The sequence below is a fragment of the Zootoca vivipara genome, chromosome 9 (genome assembly GCF_963506605.1).
Source record: "Zootoca vivipara chromosome 9, rZooViv1.1, whole genome shotgun sequence".
Classification (NCBI taxonomy): Eukaryota; Metazoa; Chordata; class Lepidosauria; order Squamata; family Lacertidae; genus Zootoca; species Zootoca vivipara.
This window is the reverse complement of record NC_083284.1, coordinates 6375918-6398520: the sequence shown is the minus strand read 5'-3', so window position 1 is coordinate 6398520 and position 22603 is coordinate 6375918. Positions and strand designations below refer to the sequence as shown.

The 22603-nt window shown below is 47.0% G+C and overlaps 1 protein-coding gene across 8 annotated transcripts in view; it reads left to right on the top strand.

The window, feature by feature from the left end:
- RNF24 (ring finger protein 24) overlaps window positions 1-17505 on the top strand; it is a 68236-nt gene extending 50731 nt beyond the window's left edge. For all 8 annotated transcript variants that reach the window (XM_035103052.2, XM_035103049.2, XM_035103054.2 and 5 more), the window contains 5 exons: window positions 2290-2439; window positions 8358-8400; window positions 9778-9819; window positions 12252-12331; window positions 16117-17505. In XM_035103052.2, coding sequence (XP_034958943.1) covers window positions 2297-2439; window positions 8358-8400; window positions 9778-9819; window positions 12252-12331; window positions 16117-16258 — 450 coding nt within the window. In that variant the 5' untranslated portion in view covers window positions 2290-2296 and the 3' untranslated portion in view covers window positions 16259-17505. The remainder of the gene's footprint in view (window positions 1-2289; window positions 2440-8357; window positions 8401-9777; window positions 9820-12251; window positions 12332-16116) is intronic.
- The last annotated feature ends 5098 nt before the right edge of the window (window positions 17506-22603 follow it).

Sequence of the window (22603 nt, the reverse complement as noted above, 5' to 3'; positions counted from 1 at the left end):
ATGAATGTCTGGGGAGTGAAATACTGAGAAGATCAAATGAAGAGGAAGGTGGCAAAAGTTTTGGCCCTCTGCTTTGTTTGGTGGGTGTTGCCTCTGCAGGGCTGGAGTTGTCAGCCTTTCTCAAGGTGGACAAACCAGCTTTGCATTTAGCATCTACACAAACCTCCATGTTGTCTCTTTTTCGCAAGGGGGGGGCAGGCTGAAGAAGGGAGGGACTTGGTTAACTCTGCCTTGTGGCAAAGTTATGGCGAGGGCACTTTGGAAGCCGCCTTATTTCTCTCTCTCGGCTCCTCCAGGTTTATTCTCTGCTTATTGAGCATTCGTCCTGATTTGCTTTGCTTACGCAGAGGTTGGACGGCATCCGGACTTTTATTGAGCATTTATTCCAGTTTGACTGCGGGACTGTCATACAACCAGTGCTTTTTTTCTTTGAAAATGTTTAGGGGTACTCTCATTTTCCTACTCATATTGAAATACTGCCCCTCAATAGGGCCAAACATAGATTCACAAAATGTTTAGGGGTACGCGTACCCCTGCGTACCCCCAGAAAAAGAAGCACTGTATACATCTATGTACTCCACGTGTTCAAACCTAGCTTATCTCTAGGAACAAGAACAGTGTTACTGGTCCTGGATTATTATTATTATTATTATTATTATTATTATTATTATTATTATCTCTCGCTTGGACTACTGCAATGCGCTCTACATGGGGCTACCTTTGAAGGTGCCCCGGAAACTACAATTAATCCAGAATGTGGCAGCTAGACTAGTGACTGGGAGCAGCCGCCGAGACCTCACAACACCAGTCTTGAAAGATCTACATTGGCTCCCAGTACGTTTCCGAGCACAATTCAAAGTGTTGGTGCTGACCTTTAAAGCCCTAAACGGCCTCGGTCCAGTATACCTGAAGGAGCGTCTGCCCGGACACTGAGGTCCAGCTCCGAGGGCCCTTGCTGGCGGTTCCCTCGCTGCGAGAAGCCAAGTTACAGGGAACCAGGCAGAGGGCCTTCTCAGTAGTGGCACCCACCCTGTGGAACGCCCTCCCACCAGATGTCAAAAAGAAAAATAACCACCAGACTTTTAGAAGACATCTGAAGGCAGCCCTGTTTAGGGAAGCTTTTAATCTTTAAGAAATTAGTGTATTCTAATATTTATGTTGGAAGCCGCCCAGAGTGGCTGGGAAAACCCAGCCAGATGGGTGGGGTATAAATAATTTATTATTATTATTATTATTATTATTAATTGTATGCCACTCTTCTAACTGCATTGCACCAGCCATTCTGGGTGGCTCCAAACAGAATATTAAAAACACAATAAAGCCTTAAAGCTTTATTGAACAGCTGCCATCTGCTCCTTCCATCAGACCTCAATGACCAGACAACAGCTAAGGTTGCTAGCTTCATTGCTGGGGCAATTAGAATATGGGCCACCAACTGGTTGATAATTCAGGATTCTAATTTGTGCTTTTATCAAATCTGTTTGTGTACACACTATCGTTTTATTGTTGCAATGGCCTTTGGCTAATGTGAATAAAGTTTATTATTATAAAGCATTAAAACTTCCCTGTAGAGGGCTGCCTTCAGGTGTCTTCTAAAAGTCAAATAGTTGTTAATTTCCTTGACATCTGATGGGAGGGCGTTCCACAGAGCCGGCGCCACTACTGAGAAGGTCTTCTGCCTGGTTCTCTGTAACCTCACTTATCACAGGGAGGGAACTGCCAAAAGGCCCTCAGAGCTGGACCTCAGTGTCCGGGCTGAACGATGGGGTGAAGACGCTCCTTCAGGTATACTGGGCTGGGGCTATTTAGGGCTTTAAAGGTCCGCACCAACACTTTGAATTGTGCTCGGAAATGTCCTGGGAGCCAATGAAGGTCTTTCAAGACTGGTGTTATATGGTCCCGGTAGCTGCTCCCAGTCACCAGTCGGGGATGATGGGAATTGTAGTCTAAGAAACAGCTAAAGACCCAAGTTTGGGAAACCTTGGGTTAGACTATAGCTGGTCTTTATTGAGCATTCGCTCTGATCTGTTTGCAGAGAGGTTATACAGTGATGAGACACTTCTACGACAATGAGCATTTATGATGATTTGCTTGCTTGGTGCAATGCCACACAGGGCATCTTCTTGCTAACTGCCCGTCCCACACTTTTCATTGCGTTTCTCTGTCATTTTTTTAAAATAATGTTGTCAGCCGCTTTGGGGGTTCGTTGAAATCAAAGGTACAATGTTTCCAGGAAATAATAATTCAGAATTCTCACCGCCTTGTTTTTTGTTTCGTTTTTCTTGCCAGACCATCCATGAGCTCAGATTTCCAGCATTACAGTTTCAGGATGCCAAACATTGGATTTCAGAACCTGCCTCTCAACATATACATTGTGGTCTTCGGCACGGCCATCTTTGTCTTCATCCTGAGCTTACTCTTCTGCTGCTATTTGATCAGGTAAGGACATAGAAGAGCAGCAGGTGGGCAAAGGCCGCTTTATTCCAAAGACAGGCTGCTAGGGGACTGTGTGTGTGTGCGCGCGCGTGCCAAAGGCTGGAGGAAACCCACCTTGGTGGCATACGCCATTCGGAAAGAAGGAGGCTGTGTTCAGCTCGGCAGATGCAAGGAAATGTCTCAGATTCCTGTGTGTAAGCCACCCACACTGTGAGGCATGGCTTCTTGCCAGGGGGTTCCTTTTAGTCTTCCCCAGTCTAAAAGGCGACAGCAAATCCTGCTGCCTCTAGAGAGAGCAGGCGATTTGTGTCTCCCAACTCCCTTGCTTAGGAGAACTTTGCTCCGAGGTTTCCACCGGCAGAGTGGAAGCGTTCCTTTGATGTATGGAGCTCACATTGTGCCGTCCTAATGTGGACAGACTCCAGTTCCCATCACTCCTGGGCCATTGACCTGGCTGACCGAGACTGATGGGATCTGGAGTCCAGGAATATTCAGAGGGGACCATGTTGTCTACTAAGCAGGCCTGAGGATCCTGGTTCAGAAAAGCAATTTTCCGGTTTTCGAGAGGCTTCGTTTTTTGTGAGTGCGTCTTTCCCGGTGCACAAGGGAAGTAGTTTCCATTTGGCGATTTGCGCAAGAACCTGCCGTCTCCCTTTCACAGCTGTCGGGATGCAGAAGCGAGCTTTTCAAGGAATTTGCTCTTTCTAACACTTCAGGGCATCCATCTCTCTCTCTCTTTCTCTCTCTCACCCTCTCATGCGAATAACTTGCATACTTGTGGTTAAGAAATTGTCTGTATTCCCCCCCCCCCCGCCCACCTCTCCAAAGTGTCTTGCATGCAAGCTGCTCTCCCAGCAGCACGGTTCAGAGGTTAGTCGATGAAACAGGCTCAACTTGTTAATCTGAAGAAAGTGGGAAAAGGCAGCCCTTTCCAAACCAATTGCCACTTGGGAAGTTTGAATATTCAGTGGCGCAGACCAAACAGGTTGGAGTAGGATATTTACATGGTGTGTGTTTAGCTTTAAGAAAGTCTGCATGCCGGCCACCAAAACAGCAGGTTAAGTCCGGTGGGCATAGCTGCCAAGTTTTCCCTTTTCTCGCGAGGAAGCCTATTCAGCATAAGGGAAAATTCCTTTAAAAAGGGGCAGCTATGCCGGCGGGTAGTCATTCAACGGGCAGCATTCTGGCTCTTTGTCAGGAACAAAGGGATTTTATTGTGTGGGATTAGCTCCTATTGTGCCACATCTTGCACAAAGATTGGTTTTCTAAACTATCAGCTCAGCAGTGACAGGCTGTACATTTTGCACCCATCAGAGAGAAAGACACTATTTGGCCACTGCTCCAAGCTATAATTTAGTGTGACGAGAATGAGTCACACTAACACATGACTTTTTCACACCCCACCATGACTCCCTCCCTCCTTCGTGGCCTCAAGGAGGAGTTTGTACTTCTATTCTTGTTGAATTGTAGTATTGTGATAAGGTAAAGGTAAAGGGACCCCTGACCATTAGGTCCAGTCGTGACCGACTCTGGGGTTGCGCGCTCATCTCGCATTATTGGCCGAGGGAGCCGGCGTATAGCTTCCAGGTCATGTGGCCAGCATGACAAAGCCGCTTCTGGCAAACCAGAGCAGCACATGGAAACGCCGTTTGCCTTCCCGCTGTAGCGGTTCCTATTTATCTACTTGCATTTTGACGTGCTTTCGAACTGCTAGGTTGGCAGGATTGTGATACAAACCAGTAAATTGTGGTTGATATTTTTAAAATATATACTATATATATATATATATAGTCATACCTCAGGTTACAGATGCTTCTGGTTGTGTGTTTTCGGGTTGCGCACCGTGCCAAACCCAGAAGTTCTGGAACAGGTTACTTCTGGGTTTCGGTGCTTGTGCATGCGCAGAAACACCAAATCACGACCTGTGCGTGCACAGTCGCGGGGCTGCAGGTTGCGAATGCTGCGGGTTGAGAACGCGCCTCCCGCACGGATCATGTTTGCAACCCGAGCGTCCACTGTATTTGGTTTTTCAAATTAAAATTTTACAATCACATATCCTACATACAACATAAAAACAAGATTCCAAGGAATGTCCTGGACTTCCCTCCTCCCCTTTGTGGGTCCTTTTGTTAATCATTTCCTCCTGCATCTTTTATAATAATCCAAATCTTTTCTCTCTCCATTGTATCCAAAATTCACTGTTAAACTACAAGTGATATTCCAATCCTCCTGTTTACAATGGTCTTTAGGATAAGTTATAAATTTTCCCCATTCCTTATTAAAAATTTTGGTCTTCCTGATTTCTGATTCTTCCAGTCATTTTAGCCATTTCGGCATAGTCCATCAACTTGATCTGCCATTCTTCTCTGGTAAGGACTTGATCTTCTTTCCAGGGATGGCCCAGAAACTGTGGTTGAGCTTAGCTTGTTTCAAACAAACCATAGTTAACTTGGAATGATGGGCTTTAAGGCTGAGTTGTTTAAAGGAACGACAGTTAACATTTGTTGCAGCTGAGATGTTGGAACAAAGATTAATCTGTGGCTAATTGGAAGTGAAAGCTTCAGAACTCACCGGAACTCGGTTCTGGCACTCCTGATACAGGATTGAGAAACCCAAAAGAGCATGCAATTACATGTGACCTTTAGCCCTCCGGCTAAACTACAACTCCCATCAGTCCCAGCAAGCGTAGCCAGTGGCCGGGGGCGATGGGAGTTGTAGTCTAGCAACATCTGGAGAACCAGAGATTCCCTCCACCTGGTTTAATTGTATTTTCCCAGTATTGCCTGGGTGCAGGTTCCTTTATGTAGCTACGTTGGCTGATTTAAACAAATCTTAGTCAATTGGTTGTGTGGGTTTTTAATTTAGTTAGCGATTCTTCCAGGAAGCTTTTGGTGGCGTACTTGAATTCTTCCCACAGCCCTTTTATTCTCACCACAACCTTCCAAGGTAGTTTGCACCCAAGGTCCAAGGTCACCCATTGAGCTTCATGGCCAAGGGAGGATTTGAACAGAGTGCCACCCTAGTGTGACACTCTTAACAGCGACACCCCCTGGCTCTTGCCACTTAAAAGTACACATGAGCAAAAAAGCCCGATAGTTCTAAAACAAAAGGCATTCTTCCTTTGATTTTTAGATTTTGGACCGGTTTGTTGCAGGCGTCATCACCTTAGAAGTGAGTTTTGTTCCCATTTGGAGGGCAGGTTGATTGGGGGAAGAAGCCTCTTAAAATAGACCTCACTAAAGTATAGTTTTCTATTACTATTTCTTTTCTTTTTTTAAAAAAAAGCAATGTAATTAAATTGCAGCACCTTTCTAGTTGATGAAAAGGTTTTTAGAACGATTCAGCTAACCAACTAATTGATGTAAGTGTTGCCTTCTCAAGTAGAAACATTCAACATCCAATTTTCCCTTGAAGAAGAGCACCATTATGGGGTCCTAACTGCCACCCCAGTGGCGATGCTCTCTTCCAGCTCTGTGACATTTGCATGTTGCAGCTAATGCCTTTTTGGCCAAAGCATAGCAAACAACTGCATTTTAAAACACAAAACTATCGGGGGAGTGGGTTTGTTTTCAGCTCAGATCCAACAAGTTGTTTGTTGTTCCTCTTGCGAGGCCAAAGATGCAGTATCTCTCCGTCCCACGATGTACATAGATGCCGTTTCTATTTCCCTGTTAAATGTAGTTATTTATACAGAATTATGCGCTGTCGCGGCACCAAGGCTCGGGCGACTCTGTCTACAAAGATTGCATTCTGCTCATTCGTATAGAAAAAGAGCATCTTATCTGAAAGCACTGCACAGATCTCCATTCTTTCGGACGGCAGATTTGTCCGTCAATTGCCACCGTGGGTTGTGAATGGGCTTTCTGGAGACATTGAGGGGCAATGCATGGCACGGAGTTCGTGAGATAGCTCCACCACATAATGTACCGGGAGGCTCGCTTCCTTTTGTCAAACCCCCCCCCCCCGCATTAGAAAGCTAGCACGTCAGCAAGGAGGCTGGACCGGTTGTTTCACACAGAGGAAGATTTTGCAGCCTAGGACCCTCATACTTATGGGACCACCTCTCCTGGTATGTCCCACAGAGGACCCTAAGGTCCGCGAATAATAACAGTCTAAGGGTCCCGGGCCCTAAAGAAGCCAGATGATCCTTCACCAGGACCAGGGCCTTTTCAGTGATGGCACCGACCTGGTGGAATGCTCTGTCCCACGAGACTAGGGCCCTGCAGGACTTGATCTCCTTCTGCAGGGCCTGTAAGACAGTTATTCCGCCTGGCCTTCAATTTAGCCTGATCCCCCATTCCTTTTTCCCTTCCCTTTTTCCATGAAGAAACCTTTCTGGGTCCCCACATTCTAAATACTTCCCTGGTCTCCTTGCTGGCCATAGCAGGACTAACTTGGTCAGTTAGGCCTGGTGATGCTACATTTATGTTGTATTTCATGTTGTTTTTAAGCTGTTTTTAAGTCGTTTTTAATCATTGTTTTATATTTGTTGTTAGCCGCCCTGAGCCCGCTTTCTGGACTGGGAAGGGCGGGGTATATATAAAAATTTATTATTATTTATTATATGTAGTAGCATGGATTATTCCTCTGTGTCTACTGCAGAGATGCCATCCTCTGGGGAAACCCTGTCAGATGGGCGGGTTGTTGTTGTTGTTGTTGTTATGCTATGATGAGCTCGACCTGTGAATGCCCTAAAACTATTTCGACTCTAAGCCAGAGCTGTCAACCATGAGTGCCAGCAGGATTTGGGATAAAGGAGACCTCCTTTAAATAGAAATGCTACTTGGGTCCTTTATCGTTCAACTCAAGGATGGAGAACTTGCAGCCTTCCAGATGTTGTTTTTAAAAAAGCCCAGCTCACATCATCCTTGACCGTGGACCACACTGGGTTGTGGCTGACAGGATTCGGAGTCTGGCACATCTCGGGTGGCTAAGGGTTCTCCCAACCTTATTTCAACTGGTTCCAAGGAGTATATCCCGAGGAGCAGAATCTGTGTGTGGGAATCTCAGGCCCCTGTGATGAGCACCACTGAGATCTGGTGGGGTGGAAAGACGGTGGATTCCTCTTTTGTGTGGAAGCTAGGGCTGAAGCAAAAATGTTTTTTAAAAAAGAAAAGAAAAAGAAAACAGAAGTACCAATTTGAACATCAATCTGCATAGGTCTTTTTTTCCATTAGTTGTTAAAAAATACCACAATCGAAACAACCACCCAGGAGTATTTATAGCAGGAAAAACAAGTTCCTGGTCTTAAAACTTGTTGGCGGTATTCTTAAGAATTCAAGAGCCCATGGAACAAGAAGCAGAGAGGAGATTTATAACAGGCAGATGTTTCTTTTCTTTTCTTTTTTCTTTTTACCACCTTTAGAAGGTGGTAAAGGGAAGGGGCACTGAGCTAGCATTTCCACCCTGGGGTGTTGTGCATGTATTAGGTCCACAGAGACATACTGCCTCTTTAAACGCACCCCTGTTGCAAACTGTCAGGTTCCGACGAGCTTCCTTTCCTAACTGTCAGGTTCCGACGAGCTTCCTTTCCTATGAGCATGCTATTAATGCTCATGAGCATGCTATTAATGGAGGCAAATCTACAAAAACATTAATCATTTTTTTCTTTGCGTTTTTGCATAGCGTTGGCAACTTGCAAAGTGTTCACTTTCCTGTGTACGAGTGGCAGAGTCCAGTAAGCCTTTCACTACTCTGTTTTCATTTGGGCAGACCAGGCCTAAAAATGACTGCCTGGTGTGATCTGTTCCGAAGGGTGGCGATTCTGATGTGCTGTTAGAGTCATAGAACTGTAGAGTCGGAAGGGACCCCAAGGAGCATCCAGTCCAACCCTCTGCAATGCACGAATTGTTGTTCCATTCTGGGTGTTCTATCTACCTTCTTCATATTCAATCTTCTTCCTCTTCTTCTTTATTTTCCAGGCTTCGACACCAAGCCCACAAAGAGCTTTATGCCTACAAACAGGTAAGCTTTTCTTCCTCTTTGTCCCCTGCTGCCGATGTCGCTACCACCCGGCCGCCCTGACAAATTTCAATCAGGGCATAGTTGAAAAGCTTCCCTGAGCTTTCACTTCAACTAAAAGGCCAAATTGTTTTCAGGCTGCAGGCAAGCGAGCAAAACGTCTCAGGTGGTGCTCTCAGCCCTTTGCAGGCGAACAAGCCATAAGATTTGACCCCTGCCCCAGGGAGCTTCCAAATTAGAATTCACCACCAAGGGATGGAGATAGATATATATATATATATATATATATATATATATATATATATATATATATATATACCGTGTTTCTCATATTATAAGACATGTCTTATATTTATTTTTTCCTCAAAAAAACACACTATGACTTATTTTCAAGGGATGTCTTATTTTTTTCCTCCTCCTCCTGCCGCGGCCGGCATTGCTGCTGCGCCTATCACTATGTCTTATTTTCGGGGTATGGCTTATATTCCTTGAATGCTTAAAAATCCTGCTATGGCTTATTTTATGGGTATGTCTTAAAATATGAGAAACAGGGTATATATTCAAGGTTTTTGTGGGAGGGAAGCAATGGCACTAGCTGCAGTACGGATAAACTCCATGTGCAAACAGGACCTTCGAATTGCTCCTGAGCAAAACATGCATAGGATTACACTGCGCCTTCTCTTTCATGATCCCATGGAAATATATATTATTTTATTTTTTTTAAAAAAATGTCCAGTAACACCTTAGAGACCAACTGCATGCACACTTCATACGAAAGCTTATACCCAGATCAAACTGGGTGCTACTGGACAACTTTTTTTATTTATAGTATATATATTTCGACGGCTACCTACCTGAATCATGATCCCATGGAGGCAGTGCTTTTTTTTTTCTTAAAAAAATATTTAGGGGTACTCTCATTTTGACTCAAGAAAATCACCATTTTATAGTTCAAATCAGGGGAAATAAATACAGTAAATGGACAGAAGTACAAAGATTCACAAAAATGTTTAGGGGTATGCGTACCTCTGCATGTTGTGTTCCCCCCCCCAGAAAAAAGCACTACATGGAGGCCATTCAATGCATTAAACTATTCCCCACCCTCCCTTCCCGTTTCTATAAGTTGTTGATACGTTTGTGGGGCCCTTTTTAGCATGCCCAGTGGGGCAGGTGTCCTTCAGCTCTGCTTTTCAACTTTTGCAAGGCAAGGCTTTGGGAGCAAAGGTCTGCTGTGTCGTCCGGCTTGTGTGCATCTTACAAGAATTCAACCCCCGTTTTGCAATGTTTGTTTTTGTTGTGTGTGGGTGTTGTTGTTGTTGTCCTTTGCACAAGTACAGGCACCTCCGTTTTCTAACTCTCTCTCTCTCTTTCCCCTTGCAGGTTATTCTAAAGGAAAAAGTCAAAGAACTCAACCTACATGAGGTAAGCTGGCTTTGTCACCCACGAAGAAAATCAAACTGATGTGGAAACAAGGAGAACTGAATTTAAGGATGGGGGGAAATGAGAAATCGAGAGAAACTGAAGGACAGATTTGCCCTTCCGCTAGCCACCAAGCAGATCTATACCACAGCCCCAGTTTGCCTTAATCTTGATTCCAACCCTCCAAGAAACTCTGGGAACTGTAGTTCTGTGAGAGATTGGCTAGCTCCCATCAAAGAATTCTGAACAGCCACCCCATTGTTCAGCTTCCAGGGTATTTGGGGAGGGGGGTTGAAGAGGAGTCATGGCAGTTAAATAGATATAAAACTAACTTCATTATTAATAATATTTGATTAAGAAGATTTCAGTTACATCATACTGAACAATATGGGATAATTTAAATCTTTGTTTTGTGTTGGTTGTAAAATGAAAAGTATAAAGAAAAATTTAAACAGAAAAGAAAAGAAGTAATTTCAGTTATAGAAACTAAAGTGAAAAGACAGAAAAGTGCAAATGTAAAGAAAGTAATATATACTGTATATATAATATAGTACACTAAATATACAGTCTTACCTCGGCTCCCGAACGCCTTGGGAGTCGAACGTTTCAGCTCCCAAAGAATCAAAAATCGGAAGTGAGTGTTCTGGTTTACAAACGTTTTTTGGGAAGCCGAATGTCCGGCGTGGCTTCCACTATTGTTTCCAGCACACCTGCACAATCGGAAACCATGCTTTGGTTTCCGAACATTTCGGAAGTTAAACGAAATTCCGGAACGGATTCCATTCGACTTCCGAGGTACGACTGTAATCAGAACCAACATAGTGCCAACAGAGACATGAAACCCATCTAATTTTCAGAACTCTGTCACATAAGCTGTGCTCTCCCCTTGTGAATAATGTAGAGCCGCCTTCTCCAAAAATAAGTCAGGGGCTTTCTTTTCCATCCAGAGTCTTGTGAAGTCTGGAATCTTGCCTCCTCCCTTTGCCGGTGAAATAAAGCATCACCTTGCCTTCGACCTTTTCCTGAGCTCAGCAAGGATGTTTTCAATCTCTTGTAACTCTTGAAACCTGGCAAGGTGGGAAGAGACATCGAGCCGAGGAGGGAAAGAGAAGTTCGAAACCCTCCTCAATTACCGTGGCGCCATCGGCGCTGGCAGAATGAGTTACAGGGCTCAAAATTTAAATTTTGGAGGAAAGTGGGGAGTGTGCTGGGCCCCCCGGTATAGGTGCTCAGAAGGCTGGCCTTTCAGCAGCACAAACCTGACACCGTTATCGCTCTGCTCGGAGGAAATAAAAGCCAAAAAAGAAAGTTTGGTTATGCAACTGGGCTGCCCCTGCCAGTTGCCACACAGCCGGAGAAGTTATTTTTATTGGCTATAAAACCTTACCACTGGGTGAGAGTCCCAGCAGGCCTTAGAGGAGGCTAGAAAGTTCTGTCAAAAGAATTGGCTCCGACTCGGGCACATTTCCCTCCAGTCCTTTTCATAGAATTGCAGAGTTGGAAGGGGACCCTAAAGGTCCTCTAGTCCAACCTCCTCCCTGCAATGCAGGAATCTGAGAATAATGCAGGAATATTGGAGACAAATGTGTTTTTTCTGAACTGGGAAATACAGCCCTGGGACCCACAGGGTACTGTTCTCATTTCTGGTAAATTGTCCTGCAAAATCAGGACAGTCCAGGAGCCAGCACAGTTATGGGTACCGTCAAAACTATTTCACTTATTTTTATTTTACCAAAATTATCTCCCACACAGTCCCCGGCATCCTTACCTTTTAATCCAATCAAAAACATTCTTGCTTTGTGGCATCAAAACTCTTCTTCCAATGCAGCAATAGCAATTCAAATTCTTTTTTAAAAAAAAAAAACATAGGAAGGGCCTGCAGGATCAGGCCAGTGGTTCTCACCTTGTCCAGCATCCTGTCCTCAAAGTGGGGGAACAGTTGTCTGTGGGAAACCAGAAATCAGGATTCGAACACAAGAGCAACTCGCTCCTCCTGCAGTTTCCGGCAACTGGGACCCTCATGCATTGCTGCCTCCAACTGGCAAATATAAATATATTAGCTGCAGCCAGTAGGACTGTTCCTGTGCACCTAATATTGTTTTCTTCTTTTGAAATCTATCTGAGTCCATCATCCCTGGATAGCTCAGTTGGCTAGAGCATGCTGCTGATAATTCCAAGGTTAGAATCATCGAATTGTAGAGCTGGAAGGGACTCTGAGGGTCATCTAGTCCAACCCCCTGCAATGCACGAATTTGTATTATTATTATTATTATTATTATTATTATTATTATGGGTTGCCTTTGCAGGGGCTTGGATTAGATGGTCCTTGGGTCCCTTCCAACTATGGTTCTGAATGCAAAATGCTTCTTTCCCACCCCCTGTCTAACTGACCTTTCTTCTTCCTCCCCTTGTTCCCCCCCCCCCGCTCCTTTCAGATCTGTGCTGTTTGTTTGGAGGAGTTCAAGCCCAAAGATGAGCTGGGAATCTGTCCATGCAAACACGCCTTCCACAGAAAGTAAGTGCGCAGAAAGGTTTGGAGAGAAATGTTTGCAAAGGCCTCCGGCCTCTCTTGGAAACCCCTGGGGCCTGTGGGCAGCCTGTAAATTTTGGGGGGGGGGGTCAGAGGGGGAGGGAGCATCTCAGCAGGTGGGCCTTGGCCGTGAGGACGGTGCCTCCTTATTTCCTCTTGAGGGTTGCACCCACAACCTAAGAGCCAGAGTGGTGGCCGCAGAGGAGAAAGCCTTCCCTGTGATTCCAGGCCATGGGGACATCCATTGGGAGCATCCATTGTCGTGTACGATAAACAGAGCCAGACCCCCATCAGCGCTGCCTGCAGAAAGTGCCAAGCTCATTCCCCTGGCAACGCAAGTTCGAAGGATTGTGGGTGCCAGAGCTCAGAAAGAAAGACGACCAAGCCAAGAGGCTGGCAGTCTGATGCAGTATAAGGCAGTTTCAAATGCAAGCAGGGTGGCTTTATGATTATTAAATTTATTAGTTGCCGCAGGCAACTCAAAGCGACTTACAAAAAAAGATATTTGCCCATTAAAAGTCAAAGGCTTGGTTTAAAAGGAATGTATTCGCTTGGCACCTGAAAATAGGTAATGACAGGAGAGCCTCCCTGGGGAGAGCATTCCACAAGCCGGGAGCCACCACTAAAAAGGCCCTGTTCTCATGTTGCCACCATCCAGAGCGGTGTTAGAAACTCAGATATATAAGCTAGGTGCCAAATGGCACCTTCAATGAGGTCGCCACAACAGAATGTCTGTTCGCCGGGGGTTGAACTAGATGACCCATAGGGACCCTTCCTACAATTCTACGATTCTGTGATTTTACGAGTCCAACTGCATTGCTTGGCTGTAGCTTGCTCTTAAAACAGTTCACTTGTCCCAGTATGCAAGAAGGGGGAACACACACAGTGGAAATGGAAAATGGTGCCTGGCTAATTTCTAACACTGATGAAGGCGCCAGGCGAGCCTCCCTAGGGAGAGCTTCCCACAAGTCGGGAGCCGCCACTAAAAAGGCCTCCATCTGCGCCTCTTGTGGGTTTTTTTAGAATATCAGAATATGGATCAAAACAAAACATCCATCTAGTCCAGTAGTCTTCAAACAGAAACCCTTGAGAATCTTGCAAGCGGAGCAAAACAGAGCCACGTTTATTGCTCCTTGCCCCCAGCAGCTGTTCCTTGGAGGGATCCTGTCTCTCTCTCTCTCTCTCTCTCAGCCTGATGATCTCTGGGTTCAGAGCGCTAGGGAAGGGGTGGCACACAGGCAGCCGCCAGCATCTCTTTGAAGGATCGGGGAGCAGGGAGGGAACGGAACGGCAGACTGGGGAGCAGTAGGCATTTCCTGCACGTGGTAGATAAAGGGTCTGGCCCCAGGGTTTTAGGCGGGCAGGGACCGTATCTCGGTGCTGTGCTCTGCATGCAGTAGTTCCCAGGTCCAATCCTCGACGGATTTTGGATATCTAGTCTGAAGGTGACCTCCTTCTGTCTGGGAATATTGAGGGTGTAAGGAGAGCCCTGTAGCCAGTGGCCCACGCAGTCTGGGATCCTGTCCTCCCTGTGGCCAGCCTGATGCCTGTGGGAAGCCCGCAAGCAGGATTCGAACACAAGAGCAACTCTCCCCTCCTGTGGTTTCCAGCAACTGGCGTTCAGAAAAATAATAATATTATAATAATTTATTACTTATACCCTGCCCATCTGGCTGGGTTTCCCCAGCCTCTCTGGGCGGCTCCCAACAGAATATTAAAAACACGATAAAACACCAGACATTAAAAACTTCCCCAAACTGGGCTGCCTTCAGATGTCTTCCTAAAGTCAGAGAGTTGTTTATTTCCTCGACATCTGGTGGGAGAGTGTTCCACAAGGTGGGCACCACAACCGAGAAGGTCCTCTGCCTGGTTCCCTGTAACCTCACTTCTCGCAGGGAGGGAACCACCGGAAGGCCCTCGGAGCTGGACCTCAGTGTACGGGCAGAACGATGGGGGTGGAGACGCTCCTTCAGGTCTACTGGGCCGAGGCCGTTTAGGGCTTTAAAGGTCAGCACTAACACTTTGAATTGTGCTCGGAAACACACTGGGAGCCAATGCAGATCTCTCAGGACCGCTGTTATATGGTCTCAGTGGCCACTCCCAGTCACCAGTCTAGCTGCCGCATTCTGGATTAGTTGCAGTTTCCGGGTCACCTTCAAAGGTAGCCCCACGTAGAGCGCATTGCAGTAGTCTAAGCAGGAGATAACCAGAGCATGCACCACTCTGGAAAGACAGTCTGCAGGCAGGGAGGATCTCATCCTGCGTACCAGATGGAGCTGGTAGACAGCTGCCCTGGACACAGAATTGACCTGCGCCTCCATGGAGAGCTGTGAGTCCAAAATGACTCCCAGGCTGCACACCTGGTCTTTCGGAGGCACAGTTACCCCATTCTGCTGCCTCCAACTGGCAGAGCACAACCATCTGTGGGTAGTAGCCCTTCTCTTATGAGGGTCCTCCTTTGCTTGCCCCAACCAGGAATACCCTCCCTAAGGAGGCTAGTATGGCCCCAGGCGAAGGAAAGTCTCTTTGTTTTCGAAGACCTTGTTTGATGCTGTGGCTCTCTCTCCCCTCAGCCCCATTATCTGCAATTTTATCATTTCACTTTTGATCTTATTGTTTTAATTGTGTTAATGCTTCCTTGGCCACCCTGGGAAAAGAACAGGGCTGGGAAAAGGAGCTGTAATTAATCTAAAATGAAATAACAAGCTTTTCATTGATCTGTCCTCCATGAACTGGGTTTTGCACGTGGCCAAGCAATGTGCAGCTGCATGTCAGGAGCCCCCGAGGAGCAACCATGTTCCCAGAAAATGCCATAGAATTGTAGAGTCGGAAGGGGACCCCCGGGTCATCTAGTCCAACCCCCTGCCATGCAGGAAGCACACCTAAGAATCCTTGACCTATGTCCATCCTATGGTTCCCCCTTTTTTTTTTTACTTCGGGCTTAGCCAAACTTCTTTGGGGTCTGAGATTTCACCTGCTTGTCCAGTGACATCTAGGCAATGGGTCTGAGTAGTTGCTGTTTTGTTCTACTGCTTTCCCTGGGAAAACCCGCAGTTTAGACCCAAATCAGAGCAAACATCAGTCGGGTTTTCTGTAGTTTTCTCTTCATTAAGATCTATTTCATGTTGCCATTCAACTGCCAGAGGCAAATCAACTCGGTGGGGCTCAGGAGCCCAGTTGTGCCTGCAGAGCTGGCAGCCTCTCACCCTTTTTCGAATACCCTTGCGGAGGGTTCCCTCAGCCTCCTCTCCTCTCCCCTCTCCTTGGGAGTCCTCCGGGCAGCCACTGCTGCCGCCCCTGGTCTCGGAGCTGCCCCCAAGAGAGGTGCCTCCTCACACTGCCCCACAAGGGCCTGGGACTTGTCTTTCCATTCGCAACAACAAGGGCTGGCAGACTGGCAGGCTCGACTCCCCTGCGCGCTTGCTTCCCTACTCTGAGGGCACCTCAGTTCCTGGCAATCAGCGCCCCCTGGCCAGCCCCAGAGGCACCGTTCGCCTTCAGAGCTTGTAGCCAGGGCTGCTGCAACAAACAGCCACACAAGCCTTTGGGAGGCAGAAATGCAAGAGGGCATCAAAGGAAGGGAGGGAAGGAAAGAGGGATGGAGGCCAGTGTTGCCCACGGCACCCCTGACCATCATTCAAGGCACCCCAGGTTGTCGTGGCATACTGGTTGAAAACCACTGCTTTATTTGGGTTACTATATTCCTAGTTTGAAGGCTGCCTATACTGAAGGGGCTGCTTTCTCTCTCTCTTCCCCCCCCCCAACCACAGGTGCCTCATCAAATGGTTGGAGGTGCGCAAAGTCTGCCCGCTCTGCAACATGGCCGTCCTGCAGCTGGCGCAACTCCACAGCAAGCCGGATGCCCACGGACTCCCCCAGGAGCCCCTCCCCGGGGCGGCCAACATCGTATAGCTCCCCGCGAGCCTCTCTCGGGCGCAGCCTGCTGCCCAGAGATGTCCCGCTCTCTGAACCTGCTGCTTACGGCCTCGGGGCCTCCGCCGGGGCGTCTTCCATCTCGCGAGGAACTCCCAGGACACACTTGAAGGAGGGGGAAGGCGCGGGTGCTTGGACCGCAGAAACATCCTCAGCACCGAGACCACCGCCGGTGCAACAAGAAGAGGCCTTTCCGGGCTCGGCCTTTTCCTTTCTTCCTTTCGACCCCCTTTTTCTTTCCGTAAGAGCACTTTACGAAGGACACATGCAGGTCCGACGCTTCCATTTGGACTGAGCTGCACACATGCCGGAGCGAGGGATGTGAGATCGGACAAGCGCACTCTTTGCGCCTCGGGATCGAAGAGACCCTGCGTGGTCCTTTTTTGCGGGTGGATTGGGAACAGTGTCCCGAGATTCTGCCGCTCAGCGGTTACCTCATACCGAATTGCCTGTGGCTTCCAGAACAGAACAGAACAAGGCAAGGGCCCGGCATGGTTGCAGAACGATCCACAGCAGCAGTCCGTGTGACTCTCTCGTACGCTGTGGGACGGAGAGCAAGAGCAGAGCCCAGCTCTGCAAAGGAAGAGTGGGTGCCTAGAGGCCTAGCGGCAACGCACAGAATATTATTTGGTTACCAGTCAGGCCGACGTCCACCACTGCCCTGCTAGGCACTTGAGATCCACACTGGCTTGATTCCTGCCTCAGAAAATGATTCCTTAAGTGCCCCGGGAGGGAGGCGGGGGGAAGCAAACCGCGCAGATTCCTGCCACGTTAATGGACAACTCAGAAGCCAAGGAAAAGGCTAGGCCCTGCCAGCATCCCACAGAAGAGGCAGCTTTGGGATTCTGCAACAGGGGAGCGTCCCTTTTTAAAATCCCACAATGTAGCAAATCCCTTTTTTTAACCAGGTTTGAGTGCAGAAGGGCATTTGCATGCGTAGAAGCTAGACCCGATTGGAATTTAAAATAAAAATGACAACTATTAGGAACCCTGGGATCCGCAAGCTTCTTAGCAGCTTTGCGTAGAGTTGAGCGCAGACTTTTGGCGGGGGGATTCATCTGAAAAAGAAGCCTGCTGGATCAGACCAAAGACCCTTCTAGTTCAGCTTCGAGTGTCCCACAGCAGCCAGCCAGACGCCTCTGGGGAGCCGTAAGGGTGATAAGCCTCTCTCCCATTGCAGTTCACGAGCAACTGGGGAATCTCTGTAGGCCTCCTGCCTCTCAACCCGGAGGGTCTCCCATCATAACCAGTAGCCATTGATGAGTCTCCGTTTTCCAACGGGAGTTTCAATTCCATCAGCCCAAATCTAAACTTTGTCAACCGCTAAGGCGCCAAGCAAATATAGTTCGGCGTACACGAACGTAGAGAATTCATTGGATTTGTTCAAAAATAATTGTTTTCGGTTCCACTAGATAACCCGTCAGGGCAGGTTGGAGTCCAATTCATGTTCCCTTATCGATTTGTGAAAATATTATTTTTTAAGCAAGTTTCTGGCCAGAGAAAGTTCTGATGGTGGAAAGGTCCATTTCCAAGATTACCTGCGCAGATAATTTCGGGGTCTGCTAAGGAGGCAGGATGCTATCCTCAAACCCCCTTTTGGGCAGTGTGTTTTGTTTCTGTGTCAGCACTTGTTCAAAAGACACAGGGAAGGGATTTTGCAGTATTACGTTGTACAGCGTGAGGTTCCCTTTTTGCTAAAAATAAATTAAAATGGCACAGACTGTTCTTCCCAGTCCTTCCATAATAGGGGCAAATTTCCAATAGCCGGTTCTTAGTATGGCATGACTTTCAGTAGCCTTTTACTGTTTTCGTCCATCCGGGTTCAACCTGATCTCTTCCTGCCCCGCCTGCCGCGGTCTTCTTTTTGTAAATAGCGTGTGATTCGAGAGAGAGAGTTTATGAACCTTAGACGTCCTCCTGGAGGAGACATTTGTACACTAAAACAAATAAATAAAATTCTGCAGCAGAATTTTTGGTTTTTTTAAAGAGAAAAGACACAAAGAAAACATGCTGGGTTTTTATTTTGTAAACTATATTTTTGTATATTTAATTGCTATTTTAAAATTCTAATGCATCTTTTTTGCTAATCGCTATTCTTAAATGCGGGGAGGGTGGGGGAGGGGAACGTTTGCATGCGATTTGACTTGAACTGTAAATAAAGGCAGATTTTGGAAATAACAGCAGAGTGGTGGAATCTGTGGCTGCTAATCTATATATCCGTTTGGAAAGTCAAAACCAGCTTTAGGTAATCTCTTAAGGGATAATATGAACTATGGTTGCAGAGCCACTAAGGGGGCAGAGGACAGTGGATGCTAAGGCATTGAGGGGGGGGGAGGTGTTTGCCGATTTACTTTGGAAAAAACCAACTCGCCAACAACAAATGAGATAGAGGAAGCCTGAGGAGAACACATGCAGATAGCTGTTTTCTCAAACCTCCGTCACTCTTTTCTGTAAGAGCTCTGGTTTCAGTATATTGAAATGAGTTCACCAAGGAGCCGTGGAACGTTTATGAACATTCTTAGCTGCCTGGAAGTTTTGAAAAAGAGCTTATTGCAGGAGTGGAGTATATGTTTGGTGGGAAGGGATGCAGTAGGCAACATTACCATAAATGTTTGCCCATTGTCAGGAGTGAGCAGGCAGTAAATCACACCATGAAAGTTGGGACTTAACTTTTCATTCGCAAGAATACGATCTGCACAGACTTGGATGGCTGTCAGGCCTAATGAGCAGAGCACTTCATCCCCGGTAGGGTCAGTTGCCGAGGCTGAAAACCCCCACCTCCCCACAGCCGTCTAAGTCCCCTCCTCTCCAGGGCTTTTCCCAAGCAATCAGAGACTGTGCCTGTGTGCAGCCAACCTCTCCTCTGCCCCTTTCATGCCTCTTCTGGTTCTGTGAGACATGGGGGGAGGGGAGCTGTTTGCAGCAGGGGGCGGAGACTGCACCAGCCAGACTCATCACTGCCTCTGGGCCTTCCTCTCCTTCAGCTTCTGCCTCTGATTCTGGCCTTCTCTCTGCCACAGACTCTCTCCGCTCACTAAGTCCTGTTACATCTTCAGCTTCCGACACCACCTCTTCCCAGTCCCTCTGACCACTCATTGTCGCCTCACCTCCAACCCCGGGCTCTGAGCTTTCTTCCTTTAGGGGTTCCTCAGCTGGTTGCTCCCCCCACTCCTTCGCATCCAACCAGTCCATTGCACATGTGTGTGTGCAAGAGAGAGAGAGAAACTATGAAGGCAAAGCAGATGGAACACAAAGCTCCATGCACAATTTATGTTGGTCTGCGCATCTATTACTCCTATGAAGTGTCTTCTGAAACAAGTGCTGCAACGATCGATATTCTCACAAACACCCCTATAAGGTTGAACACATCTGGTCCAGCATCCTGTTCTCACAGTGGACAACCAGATGTCCCTGGCAGAACATGACTGCAACAGCATCCTCCCCATGGTAAATGGGAGAACAAAGACATTGCAGCTAGGAGCCATTAATAGTTGCCTCTTCCGTTATTTTATCTCATTCTCTTTTAAAGCCACCCAAATTGGTGGCCATCACTCCCCCTTGTGATAGTAAAGTCCATAGTTTAATGATGCTCAGTGGGCATACAATTCTTTTGCATCTCCCAGATCTTCCATCATTCAGCTTCTTGTACATTCTCAATTTCTACTGTTGCAAGACAGACAGAATTCCCCTGTGCACACATGTACACTTTTTGTATTTTTATACACCTTTATCGTGTCTCCTCTCAACCTAAACACAAAAGCCCCTGCAAACATGCCTAAGAAGTGAGTTGCTCCATCCCATTGATCATGTCGTTTGCCTTTTTCCCCCTGAACCTTTTCCAAGTCCATGCTTTGATGGTGTTTCCTGCTTGGCAGGGGGTTGGACTGGATGGCCCTTGTGGTCTCTTCCAACTCTAGGATTCTATTCTTCTAAGTCCACGATGCTCCTTTTGAACTGAGTTGAGAACTGCAGACAGATTCCCCAGGTGGCAAGGTGGCAAACAAATGGCAGCTGCTTCTCCCTCATTGCTTGGGCATTTGGTTCGCCCTTTCCTGAGCTGCGTTTGATCTTGAGCTCCCACTGTTCAAGGCCTGTCAGCTGAGCATTGATAGAAAGCAGCTCTTGGCTGTGGGTGGCGGCAGCTCAGGCGTGATGCTAGCTGGGCACATCATGAACAATCTGGAGGGGAGTGGGGGGGGGCGGTCTGCCAGGTACCTGGCCACCTTCCAGAATATCCAACGGGTGCCAAATGTGGTTGGCAGCGAGAGCTGTTCTCTGCAGGTGCTCAAACAGAGATTTTAAAAACAAATAAATGTGGTGCCTGCGAGGCGCAGATACGGGAAATCTGTCCCCAGAAAGTACAGCGTATCTGTTTTTGAGATGCTGCATATTTTAAAGAAAAGCCATTGCGTTTGGCCTTGCTGGGGGGAAGTATGCATTAAAACGTGCATATTTTGCAATACTTATTTATTTATTGAATATATACACTCCGCCCTTCCTCCCCGAAGGAGCCCAGAGCTGCAGATGGACAATTTTAAAACAAAAAACAAAGGCACAATATTCTGAAACCCTTGAAACAGTCTAAAAACAAATGCAACATTTCTGCAGCAATTTGCAGGCTTTTTAAAAATAACAATTAAAAAATTATATATTTAAAAACGTAATGAAAACTCACCAATATTTTGGCGTGACTTTCTCCTAATAGCACAAAAAAAAACCTTTTGCATGTGATTATCTATAATCAAATGCATTACAAATGCTGTTTTTCACTAATGTATTCATTTTTATGTACACCTGTCCTGATCATATGTAATTTTTTGTCCGTCGGTTAGTTGTTTGTGATGCTGCATTCCCAAAATTTAGAGAAGTGCAAATTTCAAAGGATGGCTACATTTCAGTTCTCATATTGTTTCAGAAAGTGCAAATTAGGTGGTTTTGCCTTAAAATGCAAACGGAATCAAATTGCGCCCCATCCCTAATACCCGCCTGTTCCATGCCCCTCCACCATTAAATCCAGATTTACCATTCCCGAGGGAAATTTAGCAAATTAAAAAACAAACACTGCTCATGACCCGTTTGCAATATAACCCAGCAACCTCCTTAAAAGAGTAAGTCCTCTTCTGAAAGCACCCTAAGAGCTCAGAACCACCTAAAAAGTGATGTCAGCCTCTCTCTCTCTCTCTCTCTCTCTCTCTCTCTCTCTCTCTCTCTCTCTCTCTCTGTTTGCAGGAAACCTCCTGTGTGTTCCACACACAAAAACAAAAGGCCCCTTGGCAATTTCTTATGTCTTGCAACAACACTTTGGGGAAGACTAGCAGGCCCAAGTGCTTTGTTCTCTCTGAATACTGTGCTTCTCTGGCTTTTCTACCCACCAGCCTTTTAAAAGTTGCTTTTCCAATGCGAGTCACTATTCCAGTATTTGCAGCCAGTGTGGCACAGTGGCTGCAGTGTCGGAATAGTACCTGGGAGACCAGGGTTCGAATCCCCGCTCGGCCATGATGCTCACTGGGTGTGACTTTGCACCAGCCTCTCGCTGTTCTTTTGCTCAGGTCCTGCTTGCACAAGCTTCTGGGTGGCCACAGTGAGAATAGGATGCTCAACAAGATGGCATTTGGCCTGACCCAGGAAGCTCTTCTTCTGCTCCTAACCCGCACCAGTTTTCTAGAGACTGCCTTTGCTGTCCTCGATGGGCAGAGGCAGTGAGCAGAAGCAGGTGAGAGACCTGATGTTTCCAACAGGTGTTCCCAGCCGTATAGGTGCTTGTTTGGTTACTTAAAACCATTTATTTTGTCTTATCAGCGAAACCTGTTCCTACATGAAAAGGTTCCCAGCACGAAGGCTGCCTTTGCCTCCTCGAAGAGCTGATCAGTTGCAATTCTGCATAGGTGGACATCGGCTGCTGTCCTCCTGGGTCTTCCAGTTTCCCAAAGGTGAGAAGACTGATGTACAAACTCAGTGTCAGGGGCTTGCCAGCAGTAAATCACACCATGCAAGTTGGAGTTAACTCTTTATTAGCAAAATCACGATCTGCCTAGACTTGGTTAAGTGTCAGGCCTCCTGAGCACAACAGCTCATCCCTGCTAGAATCAGTTGCCAAGACGGAAGGTCCTTGCCTTCCCATGGCTGCGCAAGGCCCCATGTCTCCGGGGTTTCCCCCCCAAGCAAGCTGAGACTGCACTTGTGTACAGCCAATCTCTTCTCTGCCTATTTTAAGCCTCTGCTGGTGGTTCTGGGAGACCAGGGGGAGGAGAGCTTGTCAGGAGGGGAAGACCCCTGGACTTCTTCACCCCCCCAGACTCATCTCTGCCTCTGGGCATTACTCCT